General features: G+C 41.8%; 1 protein-coding gene across 1 annotated transcript; it reads right to left on the bottom strand.

Annotated features, from left to right (window-relative positions):
- Positions 1-1591: 1591 nt before the first annotated feature.
- Positions 1592-24560, bottom strand: LOC138946537 (uncharacterized). The gene is made up of 10 exons (XM_070317978.1): positions 24348-24560; positions 23592-23675; positions 19906-19989; positions 19032-19115; positions 18486-18611; positions 9888-10019; positions 8993-9022; positions 6688-6792; positions 6152-6185; positions 1592-3195 (listed from the first exon to the last, which is right to left on the bottom strand). The coding sequence occupies exons 1-10, from the start codon at positions 24355-24357 to the stop codon at positions 2556-2558; spliced, it is 1329 nt and encodes a 442-aa protein (XP_070174079.1). The 5' UTR covers positions 24358-24560; the 3' UTR covers positions 1592-2555.
- Positions 24561-25094: the final 534 nt, after the last annotated feature.

Below are 25094 nucleotides of genomic sequence, written 5' to 3'. Positions count from 1 at the left end.
AAACAAGGGAGATAACTAGCCTTTTCTGTTCGGCAACACACAACTTAACGTTGGGCTTTTCTCGGAAACTATAAAAGTGACCGGGCTCAAATTTTATGTGAACGTGACTCATTGTGTTGTGAATAGCAATTTCTTCCTGTCCATCTGATGCCTCATATAATATTCAGAACTGCGAAAGTGACTCGATCGAGCGTTTGCTCTTCTTGTTTTCTTATTGAAGGGAACTCGACCCCACGGTGACCTTGACATTGGTTGAGGATCAACCGAACTTGGGTCATGTCTGGAAGAAGTCAAACTGTGGTTTGTTTGTTTGTTTGTTTGCTTAACGCCCAGCCGACCACGAAGGGCCATATCAGGCCGGTGCTGCTTTGACATATAACGTGCGCCACACACAAGACAAGTCGCAGCACAGGCTTCATGTTTCACCCAGTCACATTATTCTGACACCGGACCAACCAGTCCGAGCACTAACCCCATAATGCCAGACGCCAGGCGGAGCAGCCACTAGATTGCCAATTTTAAAGTCTTAGGTATAACCCGGCCGGGGTTCGAACCCACAACCTCCCGATCACGGGGCGGACGCCTTGCCACTAGGCCAACCGTGCCGGTAGTCAAACTGTGGATGTGCGTGAAGTTTCAAAGATATTTCTTAAAAATCATTTGAGAACATCAAATTTTACATTATTTTCAGGACACACATGAGCTTGCTGCGACCTTCAAATCGGACCAAAGTTTAGTCTTGTTTGAAGATTATCAAAACCAACCAGTGTGTAATTGTAAATGTCTCGAAAAACCCCAATGGTAAGTTCTCTGTGTACGGCGGGGCGGAGCCCACGACTGCTCATTACATAGACTCTGCAGCTAAAGTGTAACAATTACAGTCCTAGATGTATGTCTTTTATAGCAAAATGATTTTATATTATAAGCTATTACTGTGTACATTAGTCAGTTTCAAGTGTCAGATTTAGAGTGAACACTACCAGAAGTGTAATATAATAATAAAGGAATAAAAAGGCCTAATGGGGTTGTTGTTTGTGCGTCCACAACTGTTTTGATAATTATGTGTAAGTTATCCAGAGAGGGTGAATGTGGCAAATGAAACTGTTTCTGAGCACTCTTTCACCATTATTTTGTCACAACTGGAGGTGGTCAATAGTTGGAAACCGCCCTGATATGGCCCTTCGTGGTCGGCTGGGCGTTAAGCAAACAAACAAACAAATAGTTGGAACACCCATCCATATTAGGAGCCCTTCCCATATTTCAAATGTATTATAAACACACAGAATTATTCTTCACATAATAATTTTAATCAGTTTTAAGTTATGTTGACAACATTATGCAAATAGAAGAGGTCAAAGTGAAACAAAAATAGTCTCCCCCTTCTTGCCACTAATAATAACGATGTCAGTGTGTGCGTGTAATCTATGCACAAAATGCATGTACATAACCTGTACTTTGCAATCCCAGTAACAGCATAACATAACGCCACTTTTTACATTTAGTCAATGTTTTAACATAGAGGGGGGAATCGAGACGAGGGTGGTGTGTGTGTGTGTGTAGAGCGATTCAAAGTAAACTACTGGACCGATCTGTATGAAATTTTTCATGAAAGTTCCTGGGTATGATATCCCCAGACTTTTTTTTTCATTTTTTCGATAAATACCTTTGATGACGTCATATCCGGCATTTTGTAAAAGTTGAGGCGGCACTGTCACACCCTCATTTTTCAATAAAAGTGATTGAAAGTTTGGCAAAGCAACCTTCGACGAAGGCCGGACTTTGGTATTGCATTTCAGCTTGGAGGCTTAACATTTAATTAATGACTTTGGTCATTAAAAATCTGAAAATTGTAATTAAAATTATTTGTTTTATAAAACGATCCAAAATTACGTGTATCGTATTCTTCATCATGTTCTGATTCCAAAAACATATAATTATGTTATATTCGGATTAAAAACAAGCTCTGAAAATTAAAAATATAAAAATTATGATTAAAATTAAATTTCCGAAATCGATTTAAAAACAATTTCATCTTATTCCTTGTCCGTTCCTGATTCCAAAAATATATAGATATGATATGTTTGGATTAAAAACACGTTCAGAGAGTTAAAAAGAATAGAGATATAGAAAAGCGGGCTATCCTCCTCAGCGCAAACCGCGCTTTTCTGTATTATTAATTTCACTGCCTTTGCCACGAGCGGTGGACAGACGATGCTACGAGTGTACGGTCTTGCGGAAAAAATGCTTTGCGTTCAGTTTCATTCTGTGAGTTCGACTGAGCTTGACTAAATGTTGTATTTTCGCCTTACGCGACTTGTTTTCATTATCAACACTTGGCCACATGAAATTAACACACAGACGCACACAAAACACACGCATACACACGCACACAGAATCTCACGCTGAATACCTGACGCACCACCACACTAAACACCCTGCATGAACAGCAGCATTTTCCTGACGACCATGGGTTCTTTATATGTACCCAACTCACTGTCTTGGAAGACTGTTAGGTTCATGTACCGTCTAGAAGTTTTGGCAGTAGCGATGCTTCTTCAGAATATGGTGATTTGCTGTTTCCCTCTGCTTGGGCCATTGCTGGGATTGCAGGTGATTGCCGGGGGCTCCCCTGCTGCCTGAGGTGCTTCTGCTTTGGGCATTTCTGATGCCTTGGGCATTTCTGTTGCCTTGGGCATTTCTGATGGTGCTGCTTTGGGCATTTCTGATACTGCTTTGGGCATTTCGGATGCTGCTTTGGGTGTTTCCGATGACGTGGGCATTTCTTCTGCTGCTGCTTTGGGCACCTCGGATGTGTTTGATTTCTCTGACCCCGTTAAGATTGACGTTAGTGCGGATATTCCACTGAACATACTGGCCAGAGAGGCTGGTGAGGGTTTTCCACTGATAATAGCCTGAGCCAGAGAGGTTGGTGACGGTACTCCATCAACAGTTGTACCATTTGAAGAAAGTATTGAGTCAGCATCTTGTGAGCTTGCCTGCGGCTTAGCCTCAGGCTGAACTGACTTAGTTGAAGGTGCCTCGTTGGCGTCTACCGCGCTTCCCACTTCATCTACACCCGTTCCTGGTGCAGCAATGGCCTGCTTTGGTTTCTTTGCAGGAGAATGCTTGCGCTTTTTCTGTGGCGATGGAACTTTGCCTGTAGTTGAGGTTGTAGGTTTGTCTGGAGGCTGTGCTCTGAAACATTTCATTTCGTTTGATACTTTATTATCTGGCAGCAGGAAAATTAAGGTCGCTTCATCCCGATGGAAATCATTCGCTAGCAGCAGATGTGTGCGTGTTTAGATTTATTTTAATTTTTTCATTTGATTTACTCTATTATCCCAATGTTGGGAAATCCGGGTCGCTTCCTCCCAGTGGAAAGCTAGCAGCAACAAGAGTCGCGCCTTCCTCCCAGTGGAAAGCTAGCAGCAACAAGAGTGGCGCTACCCAGGTGTATGCGTGGTACGGTGTAATCAGCCACCTGCACTTATGGCAGAATGACCGAGGTCTTTCACGTGCCACGCTGAACGGTAACACGGAGGTTGGACGTGGGTACCCTCTCTGAGTTATCATATTACTTAGGTTGACCCATGTCCGTCTAGGTCTGGATTAGAACCAGTCAAATGCTCTACCAATAGACGATATTCAAATATAAATCTGTCGACAGGTTTTTCCAACGGTGTGGCAGAGTAATTAGCGCCCAGAATATCGAGGCAAGCTTTTAATTGTCAAAGCGAGGCGAAGGCGGCAACAGCCCGCTAGATCTACCGGCATAGATCTACCACAACGACAAAACACTATCTCTGATGTGCAGGTTATGCAGTGTGCGCTCGATATGAATACCCTTTTTCTTTCGAAATATGTACATCGTCGGAGCCACGTGCGGTTCGCTGCTAATGGATTGGCGATCACGTGTACGTATTCCTTGACTCGCGTGACCTGAAGCCAACCCTCGTGACCTCAGTCAGAGCACATTGTCAGCGATCACTGTAATCATTGTCGCAACGAATCTTGAACTCCGATGCATACATTTTCGGAAGGAAAGCAGGGTATCATATTCAGCGAACACTGCATAACATACACATTTATCTTGCTAGTCGTTCGTCAGCAAGTCTTAGCCGGTCAGCAGCGTGGTCAGTGTTGCTTTGAAAAGATTACCTCGATATCTGGGGCGCTTGCGATGTCACACCTCTTAAAAATCCTGACATGAGTTATTTCCGGAAAACGTCGATTGAGCTACCAGACCTCCCAGAGAACCGGCACGGTTGGCCTAGTGGTAAGGCGTCCGCCCCGTGATCGGGAGGTCGTGGGTTCGAACCCCGGCCGGGTCATACCTAAGACTTTAAAATTGGCAATCTAGTGGCTGCTCCGCCAGGCGTCTTGCATTATGGGGTTAGTGCTAGGACTGGTTGGTCCGGTGTCAGAATAATGTGACTGGGTGAGACATGAAGCCTGTGCTGCGACTTATGTCTTGTGTGTGGCGCACGTTAAATGTCAAAGCAGCACCGCCCTGATATGGCCCTTCGTGGTCGGCTGGGCGTTAAGCAAACAAACAAACAAACAAAAACCTCCCAGAACATCACAGGTTGGATAAAGTCTCTCTCTCTCTCTCTCTCTCTCTCTCTCTCTCTCTCTCTCTCTCTCTCTCTCTCTGTATGGAGAAACTGGCAGACACCCGTTATTTGTCAACACGTTTGTTAAGTCCATACGATTTTGGTTGCGCATCCTGAAAATGCCTAGTCATCGATTGCCACAAAAAGCTTATAAAATGCTGCTTTATTTACACGAACAAAATAAAAGAACATGGGCGTCATCAGTTTGCTATGTGCTGTACAAATACGGCTTTGACCAAGTTTGGATTCAACAAGGCGTTGGAAATGAAAATGCGTTCATAACGGAATTCAAGAACAGACTAGTCACATTATACAAGCAAGAGTGGATAGAAACAGTACAAAGTAAAGAACGATTCCTTTTCTATAGCACTTTCAAGTCAGCCTTATCTATGTCTTCATACTTAAATGACCTGAAGCACGTCAAAGCAAGAAACTGCCTGATTAGGTTAAGACTTGGTGTCTCGCCACTCAAAGTACATCGATTACGACACACTCGGTCGTCAACTGCTGAAGATTACTTGTGTCCATTCTGCGCAAACGAGACCGAAGATGAAATTCACTTTGTTTTGAAATGTCCAAAATATGCTGGTATTCGCGAGTACTACATACCTGCAAAATATTACAACCGCCCATCAAGCTTTAAACTGGCGCTACTTCTAGCGACACCAAACAGATCAATATTACTTAGACTTGCAACCTTCATCATGAACGCGTTTAAAATACGCAGTGAGTGGGGACAGTGAATATGAGATATAATATTGCACGATCTTGTTTTATGTGTATGCTATTTTTGCTGCTTTCTGTCGATTGCTTAAAAAACAGTAATAAAGTTTTGTCTTTTTTGAAAACGTTAATGTGATGCTATGTATCAGAGATGCAACGATTATGCATATAACTGCTTGCAGATTTGCGTGTGAAAGGGCATGTGAAGGTGATAGATGGAGTGATGAATAGATGGATGACGGATGAATGGTTGGACAGTCAGACGGTTGATTAGATGGATGGAGGACAGAGGGACACGAGATGGATAGAAGGATGGATGGCTGGCTGGCTGGCTGGATGGATGGATGGATGGACAGAGAGACATGAGTGAAGTGCGACAGAGACTGGATTTTGTGCTGATGCTTACTGTCCTTTTCCAAACGTTTTGCTGTTGTAAATGCCTGTTTCCACAGTCGTCATGTCGACTGTCATTACGATGAGGATGATTTATTTTAGTATGATTAATATTACAATGATTATTTTTCATGAAGCATGAATGATGAAAATGTGTACACCCCGAATTGAAATGGGCCCAAGGCCCAATCAATAAACCATCCAGACTCCAGACTCCAGACTCCAGACTCTCTCTCTCTCTCTCTCTCTCTCTCTCTCTCTCTCTCTCTCTCTCTCTCTTTCTCTCTCTCTCTCTCTCTCTCTCTCTCTCTTTGGAAGTAATTGTCTGTGCAGAACCAGTGCACAAAAACACTAATTCACAACTAACGCATTCTTCACCACACACACACACACACACACATCGCTCAAATTCAGCTTCAAACCTGTTCTGTGCGGACCGGTGTAGGTTCTCAGCTTCTGAAAAAGAAATAAGGCAAGTCATTATGTGAATGATTTTCCCCAAGTGTGTCAATGTCGTTTTTGTTTTTTTCTCATAGAAATGTAAAGCTTTGAAGGATCATCAGCAGAGATTTATTTCAAATGGTTCGGTCATGTATATGTGCAGTCATTAACCAGGCTATACACATTCTTTTCTGGTTTTGCTGTTTTTGAAATTATCTTGTATTTAAGACGCCCCCTCGTGTAAGACCTGATTCATCAAATGGTTGGCGGTGGTATGTTTCGTGTGGTTTTGGATTTGTTTGTTGTTTTTCTTGGAGGAGGGGGGGGTGGTTGGGAGGGGGGGGGGGGGGAGTACCATCCTACACCTTTTTTTCAAACTACGCGATTCTTCATCAAAACAATAAGTTTGTGAGGGACGGACCCTTGTGCTCATTTGACTATCGCCCGCCATCCTTGCCATCTCCACCCACCCACCCCCCCCCCCTCAACACACACACACACACACACACGAACTGACCTCGGTAGCGCCGCGCCCGGATGCAGAGGAGAGTGCCATAGAAGCACACCGTCAGTAGGATCACTGAGCCCAGGCTGCTAATTACTGCAGCAGTACTCGCGGCTTCTAATGACAAAACATTTCATAAGCGGATTATGACTTTAATCAGTTATTCTGCAGAAAAAAACAGAAACCGGGATATAATAGCTAGCTCGCTCCACAGTGGACCAATGAGAAGGCGTGTGTTCGTTCACTCCCATTCATTCATTCGGCGCTCAGTTTTTTTTCTGAGTAATTTTGGACGAGTCCATCTCTCAACAGAGGGGGATCTCACGTCTCCAATATTATGAGCAAGTACAAAATGATGCGGAAAAAATGTAAGAAGTTTTTCTGCAGTAAAACACCAGCATCGTTTTACTGCAGCTTTTTTTTTTTTTTTAATTTTACTGCAGTAGAATGTTTTTCTGTAGAAAAAAACCCCGATGCTTCGGCGGATGATGGTGACATTATTCAGAAATGCTGCAGAAAAACCGTTTTTTTCTGCAGCATTTCTGTTTTGCTGCAGAACAACTGAATAACGTCATAATCTGCTTAGGATAAAAACAGGGTTCGGCCGGGCTAAGGACACACCCCTTCACGTGAAAACAGTTCTGCTCGGCATTATCAGTCTCAGATCTGCCCAGGATTTTTCGTGGGATAAGGCCATCATATTATATCACATCATTTCATATATATACGGCTTGTAGGCTAGATAAGCCTTTTGCCTGCTATATACACTTGTTTGTAATAAAAAAAATTTCTTTCATTTGTTTTATTTGTTTTATTGTGTTTAGTGTTCAGCGTTCATTCCTGGCATGCTTTCTTTTTAAATTAAAGGTCCAAATGGATCTCAAACATAAATTGTTTCCAATACTTGTCGAGAGAATTGCCATCTCCCTCGACCTTTTGTGGTGACACATACCAGAAATCAACATCCTGCCTGTTGCATGTCTGTTGGAATCATTTGGTGAATTGCAGTCAAACCGTGTTGATTTTTTGTATGTCTCCAAGTGGAGTAAATGACCTTATCGCATGTTAAAGCCAGGCGAGATCTGAGATGGTGAGCCAAACCGTTCACTTAACAAGGGAAGAACTGACTGTGATTTTCAGTAGTGGTCGACAAGTAAGGCCAAATAAAAAATATATGTTGGTTTAGGGTAACCCAACCGACGCTATTTTTTCCCTCCGACCCAAACACTTTTTTTCATTTCTAAAAATAAAACCAAATATTGCAATTTCATATGTTACGTGGATTTCCATTGGTCAATTGGGCAAAACTGAGCTCAGTGCAAAAGTGATATCGACGACATTTCCGTCGATATCAGTTTTGATATCGACGACCTCTTTATTGCTTCCCCACTTCAAAAACAAAAACACCTACATTTAAAAACAAACAAATATATATGAAAATGTAATTATCCAAGAATTTAGTTGAGCAAGTGACTAAAGACTTTTTGAAAGAAAAGACATTTTGAAATACTGAAAAGTACAAGAAAAGAGTGAACAAAAAGAAATAATAATCAGAGGGAGGGATATGGAACAGCCAAAGCTGAGACAAATACTTTTGTAATTTCTTTACAGTAGATACAAAATGTCCAAAGAATTAGCAATATATCTAACATTGACTGACTGTGTGATGATATCTTCTGCTATTGGTCTGTTTCGACAGTGATATCAAAATCTCGACCTCCGGTCTCGATTTTGATATCACTGTCTCAACAGACCATAGCAGAAGATATCATCACACAGTCCGTCAATATTGGGTAGTATTGGCACATTTTGCGAACCATACTGAGACTAAGGGAAGAATCGACAAAATTTAAGAAAGACAAAACAGCCGACCTATATATACCGACCCTATTTTTTTTGGTCACGTTACCCTAAACCAACATATATTTTGATTTGGCCTAAGGTCGTAAGTTTTTTTCTGGCGTAGCACACATATCATATTGCACTATTTATGCGTGATAGCTGGTGAGCTGACTAGTTATTGTTGTCAGTAACCAATACTTCAGTAAATGTTATGATTCTGACTGATTGATATATAATAGGATTGAATGATTAACTGGCTTAATTAAGAATACACACACTGATAAATTTACACACGAACGAACATGCAGAAATAAAACACAACTATATATGCATCAACACAGACTAGGACGTGCACAAACGCACTCGCATGCGCAACACACACTGACGCACGCACGCACGCGCCCAGGCACGCACACACACACACACACACACACACACACACACACACACAGAGGCACACACACTACAAACAAACCTGTATCTTTCAGCGAAAGCGGTGTTCCCTCTGGAACAGAACAGAGAGCAAAAGACAAATCTTTATTTCACAATGAATGATGGCAGGTTCGTGCTACAATGCCTTGCCTTCAGTCAACCTGACTTTGGGCAACATAAGGCAAGTATATAATTACAGGATACATGGAGAAGCGCAATTTAACCCCCAAGAAGACAAAACATCTTAAACTAGTGAGAGAGGGAGAGAGACAGAGCCGGAGAGAGAAAGCGATAGAGAGAAAGAGACAGTGTGTGTGTGCACGCGCGCGTGTGTGTATTGTGCGTGACAGGCAGAATCATAGACAAGGTGTGTGTGTGTGTGCGCGCGCGGTTGTGTGTGTGTGTATGTGTGCGTGACAGGCAGAATCCTAGACAAGCTGTGCAGGGCCGGACCCAGGGGGGGGGGGGGGGGGGGGTTCCAGGGGTTCCGGAACCCCACCCCTGGAAAAAGCATGTACCTTGCTTTGACTTTTACTAGTTTTAGCACCAAAACAATGCTGCTCTTAACCCTCAAAACAAGGCCCAGAATGCACCAGATTGCACAGATTTTAACCGTTTTTCAAAAATTTTCCGGGGGAGCATGTCCCCGGACCCCCCTAGTTGGCGCAGGCGCGCGCTTGTGGCTTCGCCAATTCGCTGATTTGCCCCCCCAAAAAAGGAGGAACCCCCCCCCTTACAACTCATTTGGTCCGGCCCTGCTGTGTGTGTGTGCGTGCGCGCGCGCGCGGTTGTGTGTGTGTGTGTGTGCGTGCGTGCGTCCTAGTCAAGATGTGTGTGTGTGTGTGTGTGTGTGTGTGTGTGTGTGTGTGACAGAGAGACACAGAGACAGATAGGTAGAAGGACAGAGAGACAGACAAATAGGTGCAACATGCACAGACCACAGGAATAGTCCCGAGAGTTGAGGGTCATACCCGCCTCACAGCCACACCTGCCGTCTCTACAGTAAGTGTGTGGCAGTTGGCAGGGCAGGACGCTGCTACATGGGCTTCGTGCTCTTCCTTCTTTTGCTTCTGTAGCACAGTACATAACTGAGGGATTACTTCCATCATTAACATACTCACAGACACACTCAACAATCGCACTCTCGTGCACTCTCACACACACAAACGCACGCACGCACACATACACACATGCGTGCGCATCGCATACGAACACTCCATACCCCCAATGATGAAAAATAGGCTACAAGACCAATTTGTCCAAACCTGACATTCAGAAATAAATAACAATGAGTTTTATTATAATTATAGAATGTATAAAGAGAATTTTGAGTTTGAAAAGTACTTGTCTACCCTGCCGGTTAATTTAGCAAACGCTGTTTTAGAATTTAGAACACTGAATCATAAATTGCCTATACAAAAAGCTAGGACTCTTGGTGTTCCCAGACAGGACAGAATCTGTCACAAATGTTCATCAGGTGACCTTGGGGACGAGTTCCATTATATTTTTGTATGTCCTTTTTTTACCAATTATAGAAAACAGTTGTTACGGTGCTATTATTATGCCCGCCCCAATTCAGTTAAATTCAAAGAGCTTTTTTCCACTACAAAAAAGAGTTTATTGCTAAAACTCGCAAAGTTCATGACACTTGTCATGGACTGTTTGAGAAGCGAGTAAAATTTAATTCTCTTTTAGCTTTATACTCCGTTATCTGTTTTGTGTTGTTTGTAATAGTATTTTTGTCCTGATGTTAACTCACCCTCCACCCCACCCCCCCTCCCCCCATTTCCCATAGTAAAGAAATGTATGTAATCACTTTGCACTTGTAGTGTTTTATTATTATTATTATTATTTAAGTTATTGAGACATCCCAGTGCACTAAGGGATTTATAGAGCAAATCGAGAAAATTCATTATTGAACGAAGCGCATAGCGCTGAGTTCAATAATTATTTTCGAGATTTGCTCTATAAATCCCTTAGTGCACTGGGATTGTTTCAATAACGATATTGTCAGTACCGCCATAGAAAAAAGAAGATTCCAAGCGCACATTTTGCAACGCGCATTTGAATAGGCATAACTGTGTGGTCAGGTCGTGTACAGTAAAGATCTACTTTTGTGTGGGGTGTCTCAAGTGTGTCGTGCTTTCGTCACACGCATTTTAATTTCTGTTGGTAAATTCCAGTGTAGCGTTAATCTGAACAGTGATGATCTTTCAGAGAGACCTCATTTGAACTCGGAGAAAGGGCTGTGCTCTTCATTATTTGCGATTCGAAACCTCCAGTCGAGCTTCGACGGATTGACTGTGCGGAGTGACTCCCCTTGAATTGACTCGAAGCCGCGGGACTCGACGGTTCGCACATTTTCAAAACAAATGTGGCATATTTCCGTGTTGTATCTTCACTCATCGGGGAGTCTGATACTAAATATGAACGGTAAGAATGCTCTGAACCCTACACGTATTATATCCCCATCGTTTTTTCGTTCACATTTGCCCAACATGTTTATTTGCTGAGCGGGGTTTATGTCGTCTGCTAGGGCAATCAAACCACTGCATGCAGTCAAAGAAACTACAATGGGAAGAAGGATAACTTCCTCATTGGGCATGCTTAGAAATGAGAATGGCTAAATACGAGTTATTCCCCTTTGCTGCATGCTGATCAGGCTGTCTCCTGCTTTGTTATGACTAGTACAGTCGATCTTTCTCATGTTGTGACTTGCTTTATTTTCACATTTTCGGTATTTAAAACAGCAAACACACACACACACACACACACACACATACACTGAAGAAGTTTCCATTCTGATTCGGTTATTTTATTTGGTGCTATATGTTTGCTTCACATTGTTTCTTCTTTTACATTGCTTGAGGTATCCCAATTCGCTAAACACATCCATAATGCATGCATGGCTCATTCGAAAGAGGGCAACTGAACAACTGATGCCCAATAGCAATAAATACTGAACAACTGAACAATAAATAGCAATAAATGATGACAGCGCCAAGTTTTTAAGTACAAAGTGAAATCCTGTGACTGGACAAAGGCACAATTACAAAATACAAATAAAAAAATCGAGGCTCATTTTAAATTAAGTTCTCAGCTCATGGGGAAGCATAAGATGACCCTAGAAACCGAAATTAGGAGACCTCCCGCCCCCAGGGCAGACTACACAAAAAAAAGGGGGGGGGGGGCTAATTTGTGAAAAAGTATAAAAGGAATCGAAAACTGTATACATGTATTTAGTTAATACCCCAAAAATTGTATAGTATATACAATGTCAGACCCTAAAGAAAGTTTGTTAGTCATTGCTTAGGCAAAACAAAGCAAAATAGCCTGTTTACGGTATCCCGACCAACCCTATTTTTCTAGACCAACCCTAGACTTTTTTTTGGGGGCATTTGGAGAAAAAGAAAAAGAAAAAAAAATCAATTTTGTTCCTGTTTTTTTGCAAAATAATTTAAAAAGATGGTTATAAAAAAAAATTAAGAAAAGCCGATTTACCGACCCTCTTTTTGTGTGCCTATGTTACTGTAAACAGACTAAAAGGTACATCAGAAACAACACACCAGGGAGGGTCCAAAATTGTATCAAAATATAGATGGTAGGGAATTCAAAATAAAAAAGACAATAGACAAAACATGTACTTCGGCTCATAGAGCCTTCTTTAATTTTTGACTCATTAAGTCCATGCTCCGAGAGTCCTTTTTTATATTTAGTCAAGTTTTGACTAAATATTTTAACATCGAGGGGGAATCGAAACGAGGGTCGTGGTGTATGTGCGTGTGTCTGTGTGTCTGTGTGTCTGTGTGTGTGTGTGTGTGTGTGTGTGTGTAGAGCGATTCAGACTAAACTACTGGACCGATCTTTATGAAATTTGACATGAGAGTTCCTGGGTATGAAATCCCCATACGTTTTTTTCATTTTTTTGATAAATGTCTTTGATGACGTCATATCCGGCTTTTCGTGAAAGTTGAGGCGGCACTGTCACGCCCTCATTTTTCAACCAAATTGGTTGAAATTTTGGTCAAGTAATCTTCGACGAAGCCCGGGGTTCGGTATTGCATTTCAGCTTGGTGGCTTAAAAATTAATTAATGACTTTGGTCATTAAAAATCTGAAAATTGTAAAAACAATTAAAAATTTATAAAACGATCCAAATTTACGTTTATCTTATTCTCCATCATTTGCTGATTCCAAAAACATATAAATATGTTATATTCGGATTAAAAACAAGCTCTGAAAATTAAATATATAAAAATTATTATCAAAATTAAATTGTCCAAATCAATTTAAAAACACTTTCATCTTATTCCTTGTCGGTTCCTGATTCCAAAAACATATAGATATGATATGTTTGGATTAAAAACACGCTCAGAAAGTTAAAACAAAGAGAGGTACAGAAAAGCGTGCTATCCTTCTTAGCGCAACTACTACCCCGCTCTTCTTGTCAATTTCACTGCCTTTGCCATGAGCGGTGGACTGACGATGCTACGAGTATACGCTCTTGCTGAAAAATGGCAGCTACTTGACTAAATATTGTATTTTCGCCTTACGCGACTTGTTTAATTTTGAATTGCCTACCATCAATTTTTTTTATACAATTTTGGACCCTCTTTGTACGGAGAGAGTTGGCAATTGTTAATCACATTCTCTCATCTCATTGACTCTCCTTCGGCTCCTTGGTAACATGCGTTCCCGTCTCTGCCAGGATTGGACACAGCAGCAGATAACCGGTAAATATGTAACAGGCATAAATGGCAAAATAGCTCGCCTCGCCTGATAATATATGAGACAACTGTTCTACTACAAAGTCTTTCTTGGGAGGCTTGGCTAATTTACTCGCTCGTTTTACACGGGGTTCCATCGTTTTCTTTTCTAATCGGAAAACCTTGCTCCTCAGTTTGTTGACCTTCTGCCGAAGTTCCGCTTCACGAGGGGATGGGGAGGATGACGACTTTGATGCTTTACATCCTATGTCCTCCAGGATCGCCTGAATGTCATCTAAAAAAGAAAACACACATAAAATAACATAACCATAACAAGTTACAACCTGGAAGAAATTAAAACATGTGTAATTAAATCACAAAATGAAAATAAACAATAGCGTAGGAAGGCAGGCCAGAAATGAAGTGTGTTAGCAACTATGGATACGATGTGGAACAATGATGGAATTGACCTTGTTTGGTACTGAATGGGCGAGGCCATTAGAACTGTACCCACGGAATACGCCCTATATAAGCTTCATATTGATTGATTGATTGATTAGGACAACAGTACCAGGTAAACTCCTCACACACCATGCCTCTTTCTTTCTTTCTTTATTTGGTGTTTAACGTCGTTTTCAACCACGAAGCTTATATCGTTACGGGGAAAGGGGGGGGGGGGGGGGGGGGAGATGGGAATAGAGCCACTTAATTGTTTCTTGTTACACCATGCCTCTAACAGGATATGTTTCCCATCTTTACGTGTTGGAACTACAGGTACAATTTCATCCATCCATGCATCCGCCCTATACAGCTTCTTCTTCTTCTTCTGCGCTCGTGGGCTGAAACTCCCACGTGCACTCATTTTTTTTGCACAAGTGGAATTTTACGTGTATGATCGTATTTAGGCAGCCATACGCCGCTTTCGGAGGAAGCGTGCGGGGTATTTTTGTGTTTCTAAAACCCACCGAACTCTGACATGGATTACAGGATCTTTTTCGTGCGTACTTGGTCTTGTGCTTGCGTGTACACATGAAGGGGGATAAGTCACTAGCAGGTCTGCACATAAGTTGACCTGGGAGATCGGAAACATCTCCACACTTAACCCACCAGGCGGCCGCGACCGGGATTCGAACCCTCGACCTTCCGAGTTAATAGACCGACGTCTTACCACCCCGCCACAGCGCCCGTCACCCTATACAGCAATTATCAACTATGTAATGGATGGGTTTAAACATTTTTTGATGTCAGGGTGTTCTTCATGGTTAAAAATCTCTTACCTGGTTGAACAATTTGTGCATCAGGCGACAGGTCGGTGCTGGCTTCATTTGTAGCTACCCTTTGCGATGGTGGCTTCCTCCCACTAGCAACCTGCAAATGCACAGCTCTTTAACTGACAAACTCACAACCAACACCCAGTCACAATGAAACAATTCTCCCAATTTCATGGCATTGGTCTTAGGCCACACAAAAAAGTGTATGTTTCTCGTAAGGCAAAACAAAAAATAATCTGTTTACAGTATCCGGACCGACCCTATTTTTTTCCCACCGGCCCTAGACTTTTTTGGGGCATTAAAAAATGAAATTAAAATATTCAGATGGCTAAAATACAAAAATAAAAAGCCGACCTACCGACGCTATTTTTGGGGGGCCTATGTTACCTTAAACAGACTTTTTTTGTGGCCTAACATGACTAAAGGTGGAGATTTTTTTTCTAAACTTTTTTTTTTAAACCATCTTTTTAACTTATTTTGTTGAAAAGCAGGAAAACAATTGATTTTCGAATACCCCTTTTATTTTTGAAAATGCAAAATAAAAGTCTAGGGTCGTCAGGAAAACATAGGTAGGGTCAGGTGACCAGAAACATACAACTTTTTTGTTGTTGACGCCGACCCTATACTTTTTTTGCCATTTGGGGCTGTTTTTTGGCAAAATAAGTTCATCATATCATCATAATCAAGATGTCGATCCAAAATAAGTAACTTTTTTTTGTTGGCCTTATCATTTTTTTGCGCTAAATGCAAACAGGCATTATTTGATGGGAACAATGCTGTTTTTTTTCAATTCTTACATCAGCCTCAAACTTGTCATTACTCAGCCTGCATTTAATAGTGTGCTTCATTGGTTTGCAAAAACCTAAAACCAATAAATAAATAACCTTCGGTGGTGGATTGGGCACTGCAAACAATGTCGGGACAGCATTCCACACAAGTGATCCTCTCTGCAGGATTGTTTTACTGGTTGGCCTCAAAGTGATCAGTACAAAGCTTGAGACCTTGAACATCAGCTGGCTGCAGCTTTTCAAAGTCCTCTCGCCTTGTGAATTGCATCCATATTCTGCACCTAGTTTGACAATAAAAACAACAATGTTATTGTTAAACTAAGCAAAAAGGAAAGACAAAAAAAGCTAAATCAGATCTTCAGTCTAAATCTAACGCTCTGCCTGAACGCAAAACGGATGAGTGATGTACCTTTGTACTGTAGTTTTCCCGTAAGCAAGGTTTGATAAAGGTTTCGGCAAATATGCCCACGGGTAGTTTGTCATCAAGTGTAAACTGTTGTTTTGTACTGACTGCTGACTCACACTCACAGTCGTAAGTACAGTGTACACACCATGCACACACAGGTACACACGCAGACACACGCGTACATAGTACAGCTAGTACAGAAATCTCAGGATGAACCGATCCATGCTATGTTTGTAATATTTCATTTGCATATTAGTTCTATAAATACTGTAGTATCATGATTCATAGCAGACAAAAATGCCCAGAGACAGTTGGCTTATCTGAGTGAGTTGACTCGAGCCATTGCATTCTCATTCTGAAGAAGGTAAACCTGATGAAATAATCACTGCACAACCCACCTTTTTTCTTCTTTAGGGAACTTGTGGAAAGTTTTCCCGAAGCAGCTCTGTTTGTAACGGGCGTTCTTGCAACAAAAAGCCGAGCACAATTTACCACCACCTCGCACGCGATCGGTACCTACGCGATCCGCCATTTTGTTTTCGCCGTCAGCATGTAACTAGGGACGATAACCCACAAACACTTTTTCGCATTTTCTTCGCAAGTTCCACGTCTTCCTTATGTACAGTGTTTGATACAGTCTGCACTGACTGAGTCTGCACGCACGAGGCACGCTGGTAATAAGTCTTATAATGGTAAGAACGTTCTGAACCCTACACGTTTTCGATTACGATTGTTCTTGCCTTGAAATAATAATTCGGAAACCATTCATTTACTGAACTGATGCAGTCGTATTTCAGTGTAGTCAGTGCGGCTACGTATGACAGAGTCGATCGAGTCAGTCTTCCAAACTGGTCTAGCTGGTACGTTATCGGAATAACACTTGTGTTTTCTGCTAGCGGGTGGGAATTTTATATTAACTCATCATTTGGTAATGTGGATGATAAGCTACATGCCACTAACACGATGAGAAGAATCTATGCAAGTCCGCGAGAATTAGATGAAACACAGCGGCTTGTATTTTTAGATCAGTGGCAGCCGCACTGTGGCACAGGCACATGCAATCTGTCAGAAAAAAACCCACTTCTGCTTTAATTGAGAAGCAGGGAATTTATAGTCATTTGGTATTGTGGAAAATATAAGCTACATGTCAGTAATTAATTCTGAGGATGAGAGCACAGTCTTGCTTAGGTAAAGGGCGTAAGAATACGCTCTGTGGAAAAGTTAGCGCACTCCAAGAGTGCGCTAACAGTTTTAGCGCATCGCCATTAGCCAATCAACTGGTTCACATCAGTCATGTGACACCAGTACTTACTGACAATTATTATTATTATTATTATTATTATTATTATTTATTATTATTATTGTTGAATTGTTTCTTGTATTGTTTTTGCTCTCCCTCACCCCTCAACTCCCTTTTCTGTACATAGTCTGATTTCTTTTTGTTTTAGTTCCTTTTATTTGGTGTTGAATGAAATGTGTTTTTACTGTGTTTTTTAATTTTCCATGTACCCTCACGGGGTTTTATTGGAATAAAAACTTGCCTTGCCTTGCCTTGCCCACACACCCCCGCTTTTCTCTCAGTCTCTCTTTATCTCAATAAACAATTGGACATTGCTATAGAAAACCTTTTTGACATTGCGTGACCACACACACACACACCTCAATGCTTGTGTACGGGCTGGTGGCCTCACAACTGAATAAAGCATTTTTCAATGTCTAGCTGTTACTCTCTCTCTCTCTCTCTCTCTCTCTCTCTCTGGTCAAAGTACAGCAACCGGGAGTTATAAGGAACGTTTCGCGAGGCCGGGTGGTGTGCACAAAATTCAATAAAGAGACCAACAGTATCGGTGGGAACCAAGCGCTGTGTATATATATAGGATTAGTGTCAATTCAGATTTGAACCAATCCGACCAGAGTGCTTGGACCCCACCGAGTTGAGCAAATTCTCGTGCACACCACCCCGGCTACCCAAGAGAACAAGAAGCATGAAGTGCTCAAGCGCAGGGGCGGGCGAGGGGGGGGGGGGCACAGGGGGCACGTGCCCCCCCCCCCCCCGAAAAAAAAAGAAGAAAAAAAAGAAGAAGAAAAAAAAAAGATTTTTCTATGCTGATTTTATGACCATTTCTAAGTTCAAATGGCACCAGATGGCACCATTTTGCTTCTTTGGGCACATTTTTTTTCCGGGGGGGGGGGGGGGGGGGGGGGGGGGGGGGGGGGGGGGCATGCCCCCGGACCCCCCTAGCAAATTCGGGCGCTTCGCGCCCATCACATTCACTTTCGATTCAAAGTGCCCCCCCCCCCCCCCTTACAAAGCAACTGATCCGCCCCTGAAGCGGCTCATCATTGATGGCCATGATGATTCTCACCACACAGCAACCCGTTGGGAACAGAGACTGAAGCGTTGCACGCGCACACAGACTGGACACAGGCGGCTCCAGCCACGCACTCTTCCGACTTTCCTGTGGTGGTGCAGGCACACCCGGTTCCTACCTCTGGCAACATGCACACAGAGAACCAACCGATTCTACAGCCTGTCCAGTTAACTGGGCGAAGTCGACTACGCGAAGTAGACTCCGCGAAGCTGGCTGCACGAAGCTTTAGCCCTGAGTTTTCGGTAAGAAGGCTTCGCGAAGCCGTCTTCGTGAAGTCGACTTCGGGCTGAATTGAGGACCCCCTTAACGCAGAGTCGGAGTTTACTAGACGGTGGTATTTGTAATGATGACCGGAAGGACATCTCCCGTAGAAAAGGACACTTCGTGTTGTCTGCTGTTGTCGTCTACTGATAAGTTGAGTCCGATCAGATTGCTCGTACAGGCACATACATTAACACATGTACAGATATGCGCGCGCGCACACGCACACACACACACACACACACACGTTCTCTGTATGGTGTACACATTTTTACTCACTGCATTGTCCAAAGCTGTCGCACACTGTCCCTCTCTGGCAGAAACTTGACCTTGACCCTGAACAGCTGGCCCCTTTACTGACTCCTAAAATAGTGAAGCAAGATTGAAACAGACTGATCTTATTATAATATGAGGTTCAAAGCTACCTTATCTATAACAAACCATCCTAGACAATTTTATATACACACAAACAAGAAGAGAAAATGATTGTACGACTCACCTTCATCAAAAGTAATAGGAATCAGACACAAACTACACAAACTATAGCTCCATAAACATTCAAGAAACTAATAATTTCATTCTGATCGACACAAACTCGTCCCCATTGTGACCTTGAAATTTGACCAAGGTCAACCAGATGTATGTCTGGGTGTCACCAAACTCTATCATATAGTTCTGTGAATAAGTTTCAATGATCCAGCACCTATGATGAAGAAAATAAGAGTTTTTCATTTTTGTATCTTTAATATTATTTTCTTTCTTTCGCGGACCTTCTACTCCTCAATACTAAGGCTGACGTGATTAACGGTGAGAAGCTCCTGGATCATGCTAGCGGAAAACACAAATCAAGGAAATAAATAAACAAACACTGAGTAGGTAGAAAAGCACTGAGATTTCAAACGAACATAACACGAATATAACAGGTGAAATCAACAATGACAAAAACAATGAAAAGACGAAAGTTAATGTGAGCTGCATACAGGCCAGGCCGATAACAAAAACAAGTCAGTTACGTGAGCATTATATGGGAATGTAGTCAGAGACTGTAGAGAACTCTACGGTCTCTGATGTAGTTGGGTGTGGTGTGGCGTTGCGGTGGAGTGGAGAGGGTGTGAATGATCGTGTAATACTATATGACGTCAAAGCAACTCACTGCATGTTTGATTGACGTCACAAACAGATCCACTTTCGCACTGCTTCTCTTTGTCTTCAGCACACTTGTTGCCAATTTTAACCTCTGAAAAATGTCAAAATATGTCCGAAAGACTCACAAGAAAAATGTGACATTTGTCAACAAGTAGTTAGTAATTAGTTGCACAGTGACTATTTCAATCGATAATTATAGGGGAAGGGCTCCTAATATGGACCACTTTTTGTTTATTGCTGATAACTGGTTTGTTTTCTTGCGAAGAAGTTTCATTTTGTGTGTGGTAGTCCTTCTCTCTTTGGTTAACCGTTGGGCCTAATTAGAGTAAAATAGCTTTGATAGACATTCAGCAAAAATTAAATACAGAAAAAATCACAAATGGTCCATATTAGGCGCCCAGGCTCCTAATTTGGACCAGAAAAGCGGCCTTCACGAATCACAGTAAAAAGCCCCCTATACTTCAAAATAACATGATACAACTTAGTGTGCAAGTCAGACTAATTAAAAGATGCTTTAGATTTATCTGTTTCGGGTTGATGAGAGCATTATTTGGAGCACACCAGGAAACTAAAGAAGCTTATCCAAAACAGAGTGAAAATAAGTGAAATTATCAACTTCCACGAAAAGAAAACTATTTGTTATATTTTTTTGAAATCTCGAGGGCTAGTTATAGGTTATTTTAATTAATGAAAATAGCTTTTTGCTTTTAATTTCTTCGATTTGTTGAAGGTGGTCCATATTAGGGGACTCACACATACATGTACTTTGAAATTTGGTGTTATTATTATTTTTTCAGCAGAAACTCGGGGTCAACACTGCTAAAATGTAACAAATACGGACTTAGCTGTCAGATATAGCAATTTTTGTGTGATAAAAGCTTTGGCTGTGGACAGAAACGAGTCCGTTTTAGGCGGCAAATTTAGAGTGAACGCTGCCAAAAGTGAAAAACAAGTCGCGTAAGGCGAAAATACAATATTTAGTCAAGTAGCTGTCGAACTCACAGAATGAAACTGAACGCAATGCAACGCAGCAAGACCGTATACTCGTGGTCCACCGCTCACGGCATAGGCAGTGAAATTGACAAGAAGAGCGGGGTAGTGGTTACGCTATGCTGCATAGCACGCTTTTCTGTACCTCTCTTCGTTTTAACTTTCTGAGCGTGTTTTTAATCCAAACATATCATATCTATATATTTTTGGAATCAGGAACCGACAAGGAATAAGATGAAAGTGTTTTTAAATTGATTTCGAAAAAAAAAATTTGATAATAATTTTTATATATTTAATTTTCAGAGCTTGTTTTTAATCCGAATATAACATATTTATATGTTTTTGGAATCAGCAAATGATGGAGAATAAGATAAACGTAAATTTGGATCGTTTTATAATTTTTTTATTTTTTTTTACAATTTTCAGATTTTTAATGACCAAAGTCATTAATTAATTTTTAAGCCACCAAGCTGAAATGCAATACCGAACCCCGGGCTTCGTCGAAGAGTACTTGACCAAAATTTCAACCAATTTGGTTGAAAAATGAGGGCGTGACAGTGCCGCCTCAACTTTCACGAAAAGCCGGATATGACGTCATCAAAGACATTTATCAAAAAAATGAAAAAAACGTTCGGGGATTTCATACCCAGGAACTCTCATGTCAAATTTCATAAAGATCGGTCCAGTAGTTTAGTCTGAATCGCTCTACACACACACACACACACACACACACACACACACACACACACACACACGCACATACACCACGACCCTCGTTTCGATTCCCCCTCGATGTTAAAATATTTAGTCAAAACTTGACTAAATATAAAACAAGTCGCGTAAGGCGAAAATACAATATTTAGTCAAGTAGCTGCCATTTTTCAGCAAGAGCGTATACTCGTAGCATCGTCAGTCCACCGCTCATGGCAAAGGCAGTGAAATTGACAAGAAGAGCGGGGTAGTAGTTGCACTAAGAAGGATAGCACGCTTTTCTGTACCTCTCTTTGTTTTAACTTTCTGAGCGTGTTTTTAATCTAAACATATCATATCTATATGTTTTTGGAATCAGGAACCGACAAGGAATAAGATGAAAGTGTTTTTAAATTGATTTGGACAATTTAATTTTGATAATAATTTTTATATATTTAATTTTCAGAGCTTGTTTTTAATCCGAATATAACATATTTATATGTTTTTGGAATCAGCAAATGATGGAGAATAAGATAAACGAAATTTGGATCGTTTTATAATTTTTTAATGTTTTTTACAATTTTCAGATTTTTAATGACCAAAGTCATCAATTAATTTTTAAGCCACCAAGCTGAAATGCAATACCGAACCCCGGGCTTCGTCGAAGATTACTTGACCAAAATTTCAACCAATTTGGTTGAAAAATGAGGGCGTGACAGTGCCGCCTCAACTTTCACGAAAAGCCGGATATGACGTCATCAAAGACATTTATCAAAAAAATGAAAAAAACGTATGGGGATTTCATACCCAGGAACTCTCATGTCAAATTTCATAAAGATCGGTCCAGTAGTTTAGTCTGAATCGCTCTACACACACACACACACACACGCACGCACACACGCACATACACCACGACCCTCGTTTCGATTCCCCCTCGATGTTAAAATATTTAGTCAAAACTTGACTAAATATAAAAAGAGAAAAAGCCTAACGGTTTTGAGGTTTGTGTTTTTGCAACTGTTTTGACATGTGCAAGTTATCCAGAGAGGGTGAATACAGCGAATAAAACTTGTTTGCGCGCTCTAGCGCCGTTAGTTTGTCAGAACAGGAGGTGGTCCATATTAGGAGCCGGTCCATATTAGGAGCCCTTCCCCTATTGCATTGTGCCGGTGTCACGAACTGAAAACTCGCATGCGCTAACCGGCATGGGGAGAATATAATCAGGTCGTGAACAACCTAACCTAACCCATAGACCATTAATTTTATCCTGGACCGCCAACTAGCTCTCTCTCCGCTCTTTCTCTCTATTACGAGGTAGCGGCCTCTCGCATTTAGGAACCTACGCTTACATCATCTTGAACACGCGGCCAGTACCGTGTAACTGGCCTTGAGACCGATCGATTCAAGGGGGGCAATCTCAGTCATCTGAAAGAGGGAAATCCAAACGCAATCCGCCTTGTTCGATTTTATGGGCTTGGACGATAGAGAAAAATAAGAAAAGCAAAAGCTGGAGTCCAGTCTGGACGAAACTGCTATCAAGAACGCAGAATTGATTTTTTCTGAGTTTTTTTTAGCCGTAAGCGCCATGTTTATCGGAGCAGGAAACTCTTCCAGAGTGAGGCCCCTTTGTTGGTTTCACTGCAGCCGCCAGCAGTTATGAGAAATTCGAAATGAGAAATGGCGCTTACGGCTAAAAAAAAAAACTCAGAAAAAATCAATTCTGCGTTCTTCAAGACGACGCTTACATGGCCTTTCAGAAATTAGGGGGATGTCATATCCGGTGTCGATTGTAAACATGGACGAAGAGCTGAGTTTTCAGTTCGTGACACCGGATTCACACAGATACTCTCACACTGAAAAGAATTTCTTGCTCGGCTCTGAAAGTTTATTTGTTTCACGCTCGCACGCGCGCACACACACACACACACACACACACAGGCAGACCGACAGGTCGACTTCCACATATAAAGACAGACACAGAGCCAGAGAAAGATGAAACAATGTGAAACTTACTGCATTTGTTGCCAAGAACCTCGCAAACTGATCCCGTCATACACAAACGGCCTCTTCCAATGCAATTATCCCCCACTGGCAACTCTGTACGCGCAAAAAAAATCAGCATGGTCTTGTTAAGGGCACATCTCTCTATGTGAAAATAGTTCGGACAACTGTCTCACTGGCCAGGCTTTTACATGGGATAAGACCACCCTTCCACGAGGACACCTACCAGAAATCAGCATGAGGATGTTATATATATATATGACCTTATCTTGTTCCATATCCCTTTACTGACTGCTCTCTGTGCTGAATTTTTTTTTTCGGGTGTTTTTTCTCCAGACTTTATTTTGCTTGCCCACAATCAACTATCTCCGTGTAATAGCAACCAGAACGTTGTTGTGAAATACACCTTCTATTTCGTGTTAACCATTATGTGAAGCGTGTGTGTGTGTGTGTGTGTGTGTGTGTGTGTGTGCGCGTGTGTGTGTGTGTTATACAGTTTCGATATCCGACGCATGTGTGCATGCGTAGGTGTATACATGTCTGAATGAACGAGAGAGAGAGAGAGAGAGAGAGAGAGAGAGAGAGAGAGAGAGAGAGAGAGAGAGAGAGAGACAGACAGAGACAGACAGAGACAGACAGAGACAGAAACAGACAGACAGACAAGAGACAGAGAGCGTGTGTGTGTGTGTGTGTGTGTGCGTGTGTGGGTTCGCAGCCGGTTGGTTCCATATGCGCTTATTAGTTATTCATTAAGGACAATTGACTTACTGCATTTCATATCAGCCTCATCCAGTGAAAAAGGATGGATGCAGACACAGGTACTCTTGATGCAACGGGCGTGTCGAGTATCAGTACAAGGTTGACTGTCACTGCAATTTGCATTCACCGCCCGCAGGTGTCGTTCTGAACACGGAGTTTGTTGAAATCACATTACAGATACAATGGAACCCCCCTTTTAAGACCCCCAATTTAAGACTCCCTCTTTTTTAAGACCTTCTTTTCTCAGACTTTCTGTTCATAACCTCTGTAAAATTACCCCCATTTAAAGACTCCCTCCTTTCTAAGACCAGATTTTTTCAGATTTCTGGAGGTCTTAAAAGGGGGGTTCCACTGTATCTGAATTCCTTCCCATGATACAAACTGCCACATCATCTTTCCAGGCTTCTGGATCTGGATGCCCACTATAGTTGTTCGTGGGGTATACACCAAGCAGGGCCGATGACGGGTGGTGTGCGCATCTTCATTTAAAAAAGACCTCTTCATACATGGTCGTATTTTGCAGTATTTTTCGTATTTGTCAGAGCTTTTTACGATGTCTATGGTCGTTTTCCCACTTGAACACGTACCAAAAATCGACATGCAGCCTACGGCTACCTTCTGTGCAAAGCATAGGAGTCAATTTGATGTTTAAGCTTATGTTGATCTACGCATGTGATTCAGAAGAAAAAAAATCAACCAGTGTCCACCCACAACGACGCATGCAGGAAATCAATAGTTAAAGGCTCTTTTCTCGGT

Source organism: Littorina saxatilis, linkage group LG14 (assembly GCF_037325665.1).
Source record: "Littorina saxatilis isolate snail1 linkage group LG14, US_GU_Lsax_2.0, whole genome shotgun sequence".
In the NCBI taxonomy this organism is placed as follows: Eukaryota; Metazoa; Mollusca; class Gastropoda; order Littorinimorpha; family Littorinidae; genus Littorina; species Littorina saxatilis.
This window is presented reverse-complemented; position numbering and strand designations above follow the sequence as displayed.